Genomic DNA, 15,896 nt, shown 5'->3' on the forward strand with positions numbered 1-15,896 from the left:
GGCTTGATCTCTCTCATAGATTATAATATCTCTCATAGATTGCAGTACACATAAAAACTACATCAAATTCTAAAAGCAAAAAAATGAAAAAACCTTAAATTTTGTGAGGACTTGCAGATTGTGAGGCCCTAAGCTGTAGCTTGTTTAGTTTATGCCTAAATCAGGCACTGTTGCTGGTATTCTTAAGTCTCTCTTCCTCCATGAATTTATTTCTAACATCTGATCAGTGTATGAAAGGAAAAATAAGTTTAATGTAAATGCAATTTAATGCAAACTGAAACTAAAGCCTTTAAACTTTGTGTTCCCATAGAGTAGGTGGTTATGTTTCATTAACATGCATCACTGATTATAGTCTTAAGGGTAGACAATTTAACTATGTTGCACTCAGGTTTAAATTTGGAATATTACTATTCCAGAAATAAAACAATCTATCTTGGCCTGCTCCAGTTTGGTATTATCCAAATGTGTTGGGATGACAAATCCAGATGTGTTGGGAAAGCTGAGAGAGATGACATTTCAACAAATGGCTATTCTGAGGGGTGAAAAAAAAAAGTTCTCATACAGAGCATTTGTGTGCATAACCTTCCATCTATTTCTATATATTCTATCTTCTGTTATAATTTTTCCAACACTCCTACAACTTCAGTAACAATGTTTCTGTTTCACAGCTGATAACAGAGCCTGAAAAATGAACTGCCCAACACATTTCAAAAACCGTTGATCATTTTGTTTCATTTTATTTTGCTCTTTCTACATTAAGCAATCCAGTGCTGCAAAGAAAGGTTCTTATTCCATTCCCCCACTTCATCTTCACAACAACCATGGTATGAATTAGGCTAGGGCCAGCAATTTCCACTCAAGTACCCTGCAAACTTCACGGTTTATTAGGGAATTAAATGTATTTTGTATTCTTCTAACCTCTGAGTTGTCAGAGCATCAGTCAATACCTTTCTGAGTACCCATCAGGCTTTCTGGCACACCTGATGTTTTAAGTCAAAATAAATTGAATAAAATAAACAGATTTTTAATTAAGAGGGAAAAATGGGAAGAGACTATGCTACAATAATGCACCTGAAATTGATTGAATTTCAGGCTATACTTCATTGCTTGTTTCAAGATCCACCATCAACAGAAAAGGCACTGGGGGAGGCTAGACCCAACAGGATGGAGCAAATGCACAACAGTTGTTTTGTCATTAAGCCTTGGCAAAGGGCTCCAAGCCCGTGGACTTTGGCATACTGATTTTACAAAGATGAGTGGGATGGGCTTGGTCCTGTGACGTACGCAGGAGGCCTCTCATTCTGTTCGCAAACAGCCGCGGTCCACAACTCTGCCTTATCTCTCCGTCGTTTTAATTGCTGGCAATTAAGCAATGAGCCGCTCCCGTGTGCAATTAACGGGGACAGCTCCAGGCGTGTGTGACTTCCTTAGTCGAGGAATAGCTTCCCTCGAATACTCTCGGCAGCGCGGCCTCCTTCGCCCCTTCCCACATCTTGCTCCGCTTGCACTTCACTGCCTTCCCCGCCCTATCCTCTCCCCTAGTAGGGCCCCTGGAGCTGGGCGAGAGGAAGCCGGAGAGCGCTCGCGCAAAGGCGACTCCAACGCGCGTATTCTAAAGTAACTCTCTTGCAAGGGGCAAAATGTAAGTCTTCCTCTCCTCTCGGAGCTTAGGGGTGAGGGAGAGAGGGGTTTGCCAGGCGCGGGGTTTACTCTGCTTCTTGCTTTGTCTGGAAATGGCAATACTCTTTCAAAGAAACGGAAATAATAGTAAACAGGAAACGCCCACGGACTTGTTGCTGTCTTCTAAGATACTGAGTTCTTCGAGACCGTTAAGCGGGGCGAGGGACAATTTAAGCCACTCTTGAATTTCCACCCTTGGAAAAGTTGATCTTGTTACCTGCCAATTTCTTCTCTTCTACCCAGTTTTCCCAAGCACTGCCCTGTTTCTTTATCAATAACAAGGGGGCAGTCATAAAGTCCGATTTCTAATATCTGCTGTAGAATCAGAAATGGTAACGCATGGTTGGAGACATCTGGTTGAAGGAGGACACTATTAGAGTTGTTTTGTTGTTATTGCTACTATTATTTTGTGTTCCATTTCTATGCTGATTAATTCCTGAAAAACTGTGTTGAGCACTGAAGCTCCCTCTGTGATATTTTATAGAATTGGGGAAGTTCTCTCATTGAAATTACTTAAAATTCTAAATTAAACACACTGAAAGCATTTCTTTACTAGGGTTAGGAAACTCTGGTTGGTTCTGTATACTGCAACAGATGAATCACGTAGACACAATTTTAAAACATAGGGTAGTATAAAAGACAAATGTTAAGCCTTTGATACGTTAAGTACTATATAGCTGTTTTCAATAGGAATCCCAGTGTAACTATTAAATGTAAAGTGTAAAATCACCTAGCTACTCCACTGGCTTGAAAAAAAAAAAAAGAGTTTTTTTTTTCCAGAGCTAAATCGATTGGGAAATCTCTTCTATACAGTTTGAATTCACACGCGTGGGAAAAATAAAGTATCTGTACAAGCTTTAAAATCATTGTAGCATAAACTTTCTTAGGCTAAGATAAATTCATGCAGTAAGAAAGCAGTCTGTATTTCTATTTAGAAGTAAGTTCAGTTTGTCATGCTCCCAGGTACAAGAATACAGGATCACAGCCTTAATTATTGTGTAGCTGTGTTTTGTCCTGCAGTCTCAGACAAGGAGGGAGAGCAGGAGGATTTGTGCTAAGCTGTACAGTACATTGTCCTATTTATGAATTGTAGTTCTGCTATTTATTGTAATGTGTATTGTATGTTCTAATCTAATTTTACAAAGTTGGGATATAGGCTATTCAAAGCTGGCTGCATCTGGAGTGGTTTATAAACCCAGTTAAGGCAGTAAGTTAAATGAGAAAATTGCACAAAAATGCCTAGACAAAAGAATATTTAAGCCTATTCAGTAAATCAAGTGTAAAAATACCATGCCACAGCAAATATAAACCATGCAAAACATACCTGTAGTGCAGCCCTATGCCATAAAGGACTTTGAAGGTGATAATAGTAGCTGAAACTTGTTCAGGCCAACTCCATTCACTATAAATCTCCAGACTTTTTTTACTCTTGCATACCATCCTTGCTTTTACCACATCCATACATTGCTTCATATATCATATTTTATTCTTTAATCTTCTCATCTCTCTCTTTTTGAAAGATCAACTCTGTCCAACCATCAGTTTTCCTCATGACTTAATCACTCTTGCCTTGTATATTTGTTTAGGATTCAATTTCTGACTGACCAAAATACCTCAAAGTACTTCCTTCATATTGGTCACTCACTCTTGTATTCCATCCATTTCAGTAGTATTCATTCTAACTCTATTTTTTTCTTTTTTACAACACACGTTTCTTGCCTGAGATGCCCAATTCTAATTTCCATATAACAAAGTGGGCAGAAGCACAGCTTCTTTCAACAAACATTCATCTTTGCAACAGACCACATATTATCCACTATGTTTCTACAAGCTTTTGCATACTATAAAATTTCTTCATCTCTTTTCCCAACATTCTACTGAAGTATACAAATTAATCTATTCATTCCAATTTTTCACCATTTATGTATAACTTTCAATTGGCATTCAATTTTCCCTGTGAAACACAATTGTATTGTTCTTAGCTATAAATAAGATAATATTTATCTAATATTAATTATTAGATTTATATTCCTTTTGGCATCATACAATCTTATCTAACACTTGCTGAAAAGCATTCAGGTGTCAGCCAACAATAAGCACTGTCTTTATATGAAAATACATGTATCTTCACATCCTAGCCACCACACCTTTTGTCACCACAAGTTCTTATAACATTCAACTACACATTTATGCAAACATTCCATAACGAAACCCTAGTCACTTTCGAAAATAAGTCAAGAGTTATACAATAAACTTTCTCATGTTTGCAGTGAGCTGCTAAAGAGGAAAAACCTTTTTGCACACCCCGTTTTTTGGAATAGGGCCACACTGTACTTCCCAAATTTTGATCATTGCCACTTTCAAAGCATACCATGTAGAATTTTAGCATTTCTCTAGTTATACCATCTATGCTTGCAACCTTTACCATTTTTCAACAACATTTAGGATTGATTGATTTATGTTGTCATTAGTTTGGTCTTCTTTATATTTAATTTTACCCCCATTTTTTTCATTGTGCTCCTTGACTTTTATTACTACAGCTTGCAGATCCTTTGTCTTTTCAGCTATCAGGATCGTGTTGTCATCATAGCACAGGTTATTGATGTTTCTTCTTCCACTTTTAAAATCATGGTCATCTTTTTCCAATTCAGCTTCCCTTAATATATATTTTTTCAACATATAGGTTGAATAAAGAAGGCAAGAGTATGTAGACTTGTCTCACTCCTTTGCCAATCTGGAGCCAGTCTGTTTCACTATGTTCTGTCTGTACAGTGGCTTCCTGACCTGTATATAAGTTTCACACGAGAACAATAAGATTCTGGAATTCCCATTTTTCTGAGCACATTCCATAGTGTGAGGGGAAAATTATTAGTAGCCTTTTTATATGTTTTAATGTAAGTTTTGAGTGCATTTAATAAGGCCAAGATAACTGAAATATGACCTGTGGGGGCATTTACGGGAAATAAGAGGAACTTACAAAGTGAAGGAAATTACAAATTTGGTGATGAGAACAGTAGGGCTAAGGAAAGGGCACCAACAGGTGTTGGCATCTGTTCTGGGAATGATCTGATCGTCATAATGTGGTTTGTGGTTTAACGGAATAAAAAGGATAGCAACCAGGTAAATGGCACCTCTTGAATGAGCTGTCAGTTTGATGGCTCGGGGAAGCAGGTCGGCATTGCAATGTGTAAGTACCTTGTATGTTGTGATTGCATTTTATTTTTATGCTGAATTTTATTTTCAATAAAGTTTTGGTAGAACTTAGAACTTTGAAGTGACTTGTTTTATGGTGTGTCTGCCTCCCGTGTTTAACGTGGTTTTTTCCCTGACAATAGCTTGATGTAATTGACACAAGTCAAAGGCCTTTCTACAATCAATGAAGTACGGAGTGACTTATTTTTGGTATTCTTTCACTTTCTCAATTATCCAGCATGCATCAGCAATAATATTTTATGTTCCTCAGCCTAAAGCCAACTTGAACATCCGGCATCATGTACATGTAGGGCTCTGCTCTTTGTTAGGTGATCCTAAGCATTATTTTGCTAGCATGTGAAATTAAGGCTATTGTATGACAGTTTGAACATTCGGTGAAGTCTCCTTTTTTTGGTTTTGGACTGTAGATTGACCTCTTCCAATCTGTTGGCCACTGTGTTGTTCTCCAGATTTGCTGGTAGAGCTTGGTTAGAACTTCTACTGATTCTTCTGTAATTGCTTGCCATATTTCAATGGGTATTTGTCAGCCTTTTGAGGTAGACCAGACTAGGTAACCAAAGTTATGAATGCTAATACTACTTTTATTATAGGGGTACAGTAACAGAATCTTGCAAGTCTGAATGCGCTTCCCCACTCCCTGCTTTTATTTTTAAGGAAACTAGAGAGGATCAAGTCTGACATTTTTTCAAATTACATTTCTACTTTGGACTCAGATTTCTTTTATCTAACTGTTGTCTTGGTTGAGGCTCTTCCTCCTGTTCCTCAAGGTTATTTTTACATCTCATTACAGTATTCCATCAGCTTTCCAACTTGGTAGTGACCGGAGTGCTGATCTAAGTTCATCTAGTATTAGAGTTTCTTGTAAGTAGGGAAAATCTTCTAAGGTATCTTGGATGTTGATATCTCTACTGTACAGTATTTCAGTATACTTCTTCCATCTTTGATCTCCTTTGAATCAGTGTCCATTGGTGTCCTTTCCCATACCAGTTTGAGGTTAGAACCTAGTTCTGAGTTCAGAGATCTTTTGAAAGACTTTTCTTGTTTTCCTACCTAACAAAATATTCCTTTCCTCCACCATTGCTTTCATCTAAAATGTTGTACATTTTTTCCAGAATTCATATCTGGTTCTCCCATTATCACTATTCACTGGAATGGAGCATGAGTTGCTACTTTCATATCACACACGTTAACCTAGATGAGACTAGTCCATACTTTCTGACATATATTTAGCCCTTTCATTCATAATTAAGCCTACACTTTCTTTTCCATGCATGTATTAATCAATTCTCCATAAATTTAGACCATCTTCATTTAGATGCGTTACATCTTTCCTCCTCCTCTGAGTTTCACAGGCACAGAGCATACCTATTTTTCTTTCATTAATACATTTCATTCATTAATTATTTCTTGATACCACTTACTTTTCTTATATTTTAAGTTGCAAACTTCCAAATACTCTGCTAACCGTTATGGATTTGATCAAATTGGTTATCTTGTGAATCTTTTTAATAAAATGGAGGTTAGATTACGTTATCAATATTAGTAGTATTTGTGGCATATGTGACATTCTCTATTAATGTTAAGGTCAGAACTAATCTGTGCACATTTTGCCCAGTAAGCCTCATATATGACCAGAACATAGTTTTACACCAAGAGTCACCTTGTGTAAGAAGGGCAGCTATATAAATATGATAAATAAATAAATGTTAATGTTCTCTATGCAATCAAAGACTCCTAATCTAGAGAAATCTTGCAAGCCAACATAGCCTGCAGGTATATGAGTGTACTGATACATACTGATACATACATGCCATGCCCACACTGGGAGATATGGGCTAGCTTTGTTAAATTGGCCCTATCCAGTTCAGCAAATTCATGAATTGTAAGTCCAATTACAAAAACAATTTTCTCAATCCCCTGTGATTTCAACAGTGTGTGAATTGCATAACAACACAAAACAGTTCACTGAGAATATTTTTCTTATTGTGCTTTGGTTCATCTTCTACACTTCCAGGAAAGTTTGTGGTTTCCTCTATTGTTTTCTAGATGGAGTTGAGTTACTGATTGCAACATGTCCCTGATATGCTTGATGAGAATAATTCACATCTTAGTTTCTATTCACTCATATTATGCTTCTGCAGCATTTTCCAGTTCCCTATGAATTTTAGTGCATCTCATTTTCCCCAACAGAACATCTGCATGCATATCTTTTTATATTCACCCACTGCTCCACTTCAGACAAAAAGATAAGACTGAACTTTCTATCAAATAGTACGCTGACCTGTCTAGCTAAATACCATCCATAATGGTCCAAAGCATTTTCTATTGCCGTCTCCCATCCTTCCAATCTGGTTATGCCAGAATTGAATTCGACATCTTCTAGTATAGTATATGGTCTGAGACTGTCCAGAGTCATTTTTATTGTAAACTGTCCAGAGTCACTTCCTTGTGAGATGGGTGATATCTAAATTTGAAATATATATAAATAAAATAAATAAAATCTGTAGCCCTTCAGAATAGGGCTACAGATTTTATCAATATCATATTTAGGAATATTAGAAGTCACCTTATATCAGATTGGTGTAACTATCATACTATTTCTTCAACTCTTCGGAGATTCAGAATGGAAGGGTAAAATGTGATTTGAAGTATGCATGGGCACACATCTAGCATTGTTAGGAATAGCTTGAACAGTCATGTCTCTCCCCAGGATCAAGTGGCAGCCTTCTGTGACTGCCATAGGATCTCAGGAGCAGACACATTTAGCTGAAGGTGATAACGCATACTCACAGAGACTCCAAATTACATTTGGCTTTTCAAATCCAGATCTCTGCATGGCCATAGCAACTACCCTCAAGTACCAGGCAATAATCTCCCATACAGCAGATCACCTGATCCCATTAACTGAAGATATAAGAGATTTAATTTGAAAGTCCCTGAACAGGAAAATAATTTGTGCTCTCATTTAGCCAGTGACTCTCCACAAAGTAGCTTAATAACAAGATAAAACAAAGATAAAATGTATCTAGCAGAAAAACAATAGATAAGAATGAAATTACCCCAGTCAAAATGATCCACCAGTGTTCTATCAAAACAAAACATATGTCAACTGTTTGGGCCAGTAGGAATTCAGAAACAGCCTCTTGCTTCCTGCTTTGCAGACTTGGACCACAAGAGGAGATGGGCTGGAACTCCAGACTGAGTATTACTGGTGAATCAACTTACAGAAAGATTTTCAATTTTTTAAAAAAGTAAAAATCCTTGTGGGAATGGGATGGACAGATGTCCATTGGGATAGACATCTGTTCTATATACTTACTAAATACTTAATCAATTACTTAAAAGCTATTATCAGAAAAATCCTCTAAGTTCTCAACAGAGACACCAGAGGATTTCCCCCCCCAACTTTAAATATATTTTGGACATGTAGCCAACATCTTATAGGACAAAGTGAGAAAGCTATTCTCTCTCACCAACATGCTGAAACTGCTTCATCAACAAGGCAGAAACATGTTCCCCTAAAAGCTCCCAGAGCAGTCAGTCAAGATCCAATCAGTGCTCTGAAGCTGAGCGTAAGCAAGACATAAAAGCCTGTGCAGACACCTTTGCATTTACTTGTGTGTAATCTCTTTTGTAGGCCATGTACATGCAACCCACCCACATGAAGTCTAGCTTCCCAGTGACACTCTTTTTTTTTTAGCAGCACTAACTTAGCTACTAGGCAATAGGCAGTGACATGAAACATGAATGGTCTTATTCTGTCTGGTTATAGTCTCTCTTATTGTCCAGGAATTACCCCCATGTGGCTATATGTAGGCTCAGAACCACTGAACGTTATCTGACTTGGCTCAAGAGGAGGCTGGCTTGCTTGGGCCTGATGTAATGGGAAGAAGGAATAACCTTGAGGAACAGGAGGAAGAGCCACAACCAACACAACAGTCAAATAAAAGAGATCTGAGTCCAGGCCAGAACTATAACCTGAGTAAGCATCTTAGACAAGACTCTAATTCTCATGAAGATAAAGGGAATGAGAGGGGAAGCACATTCAGACTTGCAAGATTCTGTTACTGTAACCTTATAATAAAGGTACTACAGTATTAGCATTCATGACTTTAGTTTCCTAATCTGGTCTACCTTGAAGGGCTGACACACATCAAGGAGAATCCCATATTGGGAGAAGACCTCTGGGGATAGAGCAGTGGCTGAACAGCCCAGGCTCCCTGGTCTGCTTTCATCATCAGGGTCTCTTTCTACTGGAGAGAATTATCAGTAGCAATGCTTCCCTTCATCCTTAGGTCACACATGTTGACAAACATGAATGCTTGCTCATTACCTAAGGGCTCCAGTTAGCGCCTGATTCCAATATGAAGCTGGGCTACTGAGCCTTTGCCATTCTCAGAATATACTGTAGCTTCTCCAAGAGTTTAACCAATTAAGAAAAGAACCAAGGGTAGAACCTGGCTCAGCGTTTAACTGTTTTGTGGCAAACAGGAATGGCTCAGGCACAAATTGAGGAGACAAATGTCCAAGTTCCCTTGGTGGGTCACAAGCATCTAGTTGCTACACAATGGATCAGATTTTAGAATAGGCCAAACATGATCATCTGCTACTCTGGCATAGGCTTCACCTTCACACTCCGGTGAAAATAACAGTCTTATTGCACTCTGTAAGAACATAGGCAGCAGCACTGGGTGTCTTTTGGAATGATTTTTGTGTTGGTTTCATCCAGTCCAAGGCCGTTCTGCAGAATTGGTTGTAGAGCTGATGTTGACAAACTGAGCTGATGATGAGCTCCCATGTTTGCCTGACTTGAATGTGGGAAGGTTTTAATTAGAAATCCATCCATCCATCCATCCATCCATCCATCCATCCATCCATCCATCCCTCCCTCCATCCCTCCATCCAGAAAGAAAGAAAGAAAGAAAGAAAGAAAGAAAGAAAGAAAGAAAGAAAGAAAGAAAGAAAGAAAGAAAGAAAGAACATGGCAACAAATATAGAATTTCTAACAAAGTCAATGCAGTCGGTCTGGCTAATCTCATTTATTACTAGGGATATGCAAAATTGAACCATTTGGAAACAAATTTTTCCAGGGCAATCCATCTTGTTTCAAGTATCTCCCACAAATATTGGTTCAGAGTATTCCAGATGTGGGGTTGCAAAACACCTCTTTTGAATGCTTTGCACAACCCTTATAGAATTCTGGAGCTGAGGTCTACACATTTGGAGGACGCCCAGATTTAGGGAGACTTTAATACATAAAAGTTAAGTGATTCTTCATGACTCTTCCAAAAGAATGAAGCGTTGTAAGATAAGACACATATTTATAAGCATACACAGGAAAGAGTGCATTTTTCAAACTTTTGTCCTTAAATATCTTATGTTCTTTGCTTTCTTTTTTAAATGGAATGTGACTCTGCAGACAGTAATGTTCTCTATATCATATTACACTGAGTGAAAGATATGCCTTTTTAAAATTATGAGCCAAATCTTATCTTGGAAATATATCATTTTTAACAAAATAAAAAAAATCTATTTCTATGCAATTTAGAAGGATTTTTTGAAATACAGGACATCTCAAACACGTTTTAAAACAACAGAGGTTCAAAAATGGGCTTTTATGTGAAAGAACCAATAGTACATTATTGTAGTTTTTTGTTATGCTATAAGATAACTAAGTAGAAAAAGTCCAAATTCAGTAAGAAATAAGAGTATATGATTTTGTTAGATTAGATTATTAGTTTTTTCAGGAAAGATAATTTTGAAGCACTAGCAATGTGGTAATATTCAAAGGAACATGGAATAGGCTATTGGATTTTCTGTGGAAATCTAAAATTTGGAGCCCAGAAGATTGTACTGGAAATGGAGTGTGCCTTCAAATATGTATAGAAACATACTTGAAGAGGAGTGAGCCAGCTTTAGAGAAGGCCGATCCATCTTTGATCAGTGCCTAGTATGCTTAGAAATATGTGTCTTAACTTACAACCCTTTGGAAGATTCATGAAGAGTCACTTAATTTTTATGTACTAAAGTCTCCCTAAATCTGGGTGTCCTCCAGATGTGTAGATCTCAGCTCCATAATTCCTAGCTATAAGGGTTGTGCAAAGAATTCAACATCTCATTGAAAATACTCCCCCCACAACACAACCTCCCTTTATGCTGCTTTCATAGACTTCAAAGCAGCTTTTGATTCCATATGCTGAGCTAAACTATGAGAAAATCTGGAGGTCTCCTCAGTTGACTGATGTTTACTTCATTTAATATGTATGCTTCATGAAGAGACCTCACTCAAAGTAACGTAACCCCCAGGGCCATCTCACCAATGCCATTGGTACCGAGAATGGCATCAAGCAAGGTTGCCTATTGGCCCCGCTCTTATCCAATTTCTATATCAGCTCCATGGTGGGCCATGTCAGCACAAACTCTCACTCTCCAAAACTTGCTGGAAGACATATCTCTGTTCTACTCTATGCAAATGAGGCAGCAATGCTGTCAAGAACACCTGTTGGCCTTTAAAAAGCATGAGAGCATTAACACAGTACTGCAAGAAACACAGTACTGCAAGGAATACTAATGCCAAATACTAACCTTTGTGCCCCCCTACACCCATCAAATGCTCCTACCCCTCCTTTTAGATTCCTTTTTATTATTATTATTATTATTATTATTATTATTATTATTATTATTATTATTATTTTCTATGCTTTATAATTGATTATAGCCCACCCTCCTTATTCTGGTCTTTGACCATAATAAAGATCTGATTTGAAATATATATATGCTTGTCATCTATCTAGTTGTGTTCCAATGTAGTCTTATCCAATTTACTAAAAATATATCACAATATTTTCCAAAGTTCATATTTGATTTACAGGATTAACATCTTATTTGAGTCTTTTGAAAGCCTACATGGAGAGGTCAACCACCTCTCTTTATTTTTATGTATGAACCCAAAAAGCAAGCTGAAGAATCTGAAACAATATGTTCACATTATAAAAGGAATATCTTATTTTTCAGAAAAGACTGAATAAAAGATCATGGATCTGCAACGTGAGTAACATACTTGTGTGTATCTATGTGTGTGTGAGAGAATGTTATTGAAAGTTGAAGGGTGCTCAGCTTTACAAGTGAATATGAACAACAGTTTTATTTCTGCAGTAAAAATGGAGATATTTGCAGATGCACTGCACAGTTTTCAGACTGGAAAAGTAATTTTGTTACCTGAGATGGAACAGAATATGGCGTCTTCTTCTGCCATTCAGCGAACAAACAGATTTTGAATTGATTTTCTTAAAAAAAGGTCCATAAAGGGAAAAACAAACCAGCATCCATTTTCATGTGCATTTCTGCTATTGGTTGAGCTTTTGTATATAACCTTTCCCTAATGTATACAATTTTAATGTAAATTCCCTGAGATATTTTAAGCACCAATTTCCTTGAATTTCTTTGTTCAGTCTTCTTAAAATAAATATTGTTATAGATTTTCTCAACGTAAGCTCTCTTTTTTTGTAGAGAAAAAGAAAGAAAACTACCCCTTTTACATATACAACTTGTAGAAATCATTTCTTTGTTTTATGTTTGTAAGACACATTTCTTATAAACAAGTAAAGTTTATAAAAAAGTTCCACGGTGATATCTGTTTTGCTGGATTCTGATTTTCTCTTGCAAATCATCTGCTCCAACTGAAATCCTTTTCAGACCCTTTTTTCATATCTAACAGATTAAATCCAAAGCCAGGCAAGGTTGAGGCAGAAATCCCACAAATATCTCAGTTCATCTCCAATAATAAAAATACAATAACAAAGGAAATCGCTGTACTTTTATTACAACCAAAACCTGTGGGTTTACTCTGCCTAATGGTAATGCCAACCCATATAGATTCAATGCTACAGATAAATCTTAAGAGAGTAAAGACCTTCTCTGATGTGTTTCTTTTCTCTGACTCCTTGGGCTCTTTTTTTCTTTTTTCTTTTCCTTTTTGGGAATGTGGGAAAAGTAAACTCACATGACTGTAAGGCTTTTAAGATTATCCATAAGATGAGGTTTGCTTTATTTAATAAATTGTGGATCTTGATCTGTTCTCTGCCAGTTTTATAATGTGTCGGATTGCTTGCTCTTTAATAAGCACCTGAGTGCCTGCTCGTGCTTCTCCTCAAAGGAAAAGTTTTTGTTTCCTCCAAGTACCAATTGTAGAGGAGGAATGATAGAACATCTGCCTTTCCCACTTGCATGCATTACAGAAGTATATGGCTTGACCTTTGTGAGAAGTAAATTTTGGAATGAAGACCTTGGTCTGCTTTAGTAAGCTACTCTTATATTTATGCTCATAATCTATTCTTATGCTCTCCAATAGAAGAGAATATCTGTAGCTCAGGGTTGAACTGTGGAGTCCTTGGTGCTCTCTGAGCTTGGTTGTTTGTTTGCAGATGTTTCATTACCCATCTAGGTAACATCATCTTACGCTCTTAAATCCGTTACATTCGAAAATAATAAATGAAGTGTTGGATAAAAAAGCATTAAAGATAGAAACATATATCTTATAGCATCTTAGGAAGAATCCAATTTTTTATGGCATCAGATGTTGTGAATCAAGACTCCGTAAGATATATAAAGTTTTCTAAATTGATATTGAATGTGCAAAACTACAAATAGTTACCGGTCTCGTACTTCACCTAGCTGAGATTTTACTGCTTCATTTCATTCTCCCTTTTTGCAATCATGTGCATATATACTTAGCAATTTATAATAACTTTCTGGCATCTGATGTAACAGATATCTGTGAACATTGCTGTCCTAATAAATGGATGAGTCTTCCAAGATCCACTAAGATTCTATGCAGCCTATATAGAATTTTTGCTACAAGAGACCAATACAACTATCCCTTGGGATCTTTTCTAAGTCATAAGCCTTTTCCAAAAAAATTGTGTTTTAATTCTATGACAATTGGGAATTCTATAGCTAAAATATAAAGGGAGTTTATATTTCCCATTGTTTTGTCATTTCCAAATGGAAATGGTAATTTATTATATTGAACAAATGCTGAACAAATTTATACACCATATTAGCAAATAAAAACACAGTCCATTCTATAGGTAGTCCCTGTTGAACGACCACTTGTTCAGTGACCATTGAAAGTTACGACAGCACTGATGATGGGGACTTATGATGAGTCCTCATAGTTATGGCTGTCACAGCATCCCCATGGTTGCATGATTGCAATTTGGGCACCTGGCAACTGGCTCTCAATTATGATGTTGCAGTGTCCCACGGTCACACGATCACCATTTGCAACTTTCACTGGCAGCTTCCAGTTAGTAAAGTCAATGGGGAAGCTGGCAGGAGGTCACAAATGACAATCACGTGGCTGCGGGATGCTGCAACAGCGCAGGATTCTCCTAACAACAGCAACTGGAACTGCCACAACGGCCACTGTAAGTCAATGCAGTCTTGTAACATCATGCTTTATGAGCGCAACACTTAACAATGGACTTGCCAGTTCCCATTACCATTGTTAAGCGAGGACTACCTGTAATATGAATAATGCAATGAATTAGAATGTTTAAAAGAAGCTATTTATATGTAAGATTTTTCACTGATAAACAGTTGCATTTTAATGTAATGTCCTGTAATATATATGTTTTGATTTCATTTCTATATATACAAGAATGGATTCATAAGAAAAAACCCTTAAAACACTGACAGGATTCAGGCTACTACACATGCACATGTAGGAAGGTAGGGCATATATGTAATTTATGTAGGAGATAAATGTAATAGAGCATATTGGTGTGCCTATCTCTTGTTCCAGCAAAGGAAACTAATCCCACACCACCACCTCCAGAATATTCAGGTCCAGTTTATCCACCTCCGCAAGCCCAATATGGATATCCTCAGTATGGACCTGCTGTTCCAGGTAATAGGAATCTTTATTATGGTCACTGGTCAGAATTCGGTGAGTTAACGAAAATAAAATAACAGATCAGAACAGTTTTCTATTTCAAAACAACATAAAATTATAAGATGTCATTAAGGTGATCAGAGTATTGTCCTGATCTTATTTGTCCTATACTGTCTAATTTTACAGAATTTAATCATATTTCAAAGAAACCAAATTGTACTGGTCTGAGCTATTTCAGGAAGGTAGCTGGGGTTGTATGTTGTCTCATTCTGTTGTAACTGATGTGTATAATCAGGGCATACGGAGTGTAGTTTATATAAAATAAATTTACATTCTGTCTTTCTTCCAAGTTTTTCCCGTCACCATTTTACCCTCATTACAAGCCTTTGAGACTGTAGGCTGAGAGATAATTATTGGTCCAAGGGGACCTAGTTGAATGGATGGTTTTCTTGTTTAGCGATGTCTCCCAGTATTATTGCAGGATTGGGACATTTATTTATTTATTTATTTATTTGTCTGTTTATTTATTTATTTATTTAAATTAATCCTGTCTGATTCTGGGCACAATACTCCACACAATATCAAAACAATATAAGAAGCAACAAACAAACCAAACTAGAACAGATAAAAAAGAAAGAACAACAAGATAGTGAACCCATCAGATACCCTAATACATCCCACCAACATCTAACATCCAGGGGAGGGGTGCTCCAGACACCCGAGCCAGACTCTTGATCTGTTAAGAATTGTAGAAACACTTTTTACCCAATAGATCCATGTTAAGCTACACCTTTAGACTTAAAATAGTGACAGATCTCCACCCCCAGAAAGTATTAAACTTTCTTAATTAAAACTTATAGTCACAAACAGTAGGGGTGCACTGCATTTCAGATCTTCAGAGCAGGGGTGGGCACAGATGTTACAGCTGTAGGGTTCTACTTAAAGAAGCTGTGTCTTTTCCTGGGCTCATGCAATAGCCACCTCCTAGGAAAATGAGAGTTTGAGTTAAGGAGGCCCCAACAGGGATTGACAAGGTACTTCAGAGCAGGCATGGGTCCATGGTAAGAACCTCCTCATCTCAAATGCATTTTCCTGGGATTGGGCAGCT

At 37.2% G+C, this 15,896-nt stretch overlaps 1 protein-coding gene across 1 annotated transcript in view; it reads left to right on the forward strand.

Moving 5' to 3' along the window:
* Positions 1-1,296: 1,296 nt before the first annotated feature.
* Positions 1,297-15,896, forward strand: part of LOC103048734 (phospholipid scramblase 1-like) — a 32,732-nt gene continuing 18,132 nt past the window's right edge. The window contains exons 1-3 of the mRNA XM_088131881.1: positions 1,297-1,642; positions 11,908-11,940; positions 14,699-14,803. Of these exons, the coding sequence (XP_087988007.1) occupies positions 11,928-11,940; positions 14,699-14,803 (118 nt within the window). The 5' untranslated portion in view covers positions 1,297-1,642; positions 11,908-11,927. The remainder of the gene's footprint in view (positions 1,643-11,907; positions 11,941-14,698; positions 14,804-15,896) is intronic.

Source organism: Python bivittatus, unplaced genomic scaffold (assembly GCF_059951505.1).
Source record: "Python bivittatus isolate LINGU-HERP-01145 unplaced genomic scaffold, Pbiv_v1 ctg000980_np1212, whole genome shotgun sequence".
Classification (NCBI taxonomy): domain Eukaryota; kingdom Metazoa; phylum Chordata; class Lepidosauria; order Squamata; family Pythonidae; genus Python; species Python bivittatus.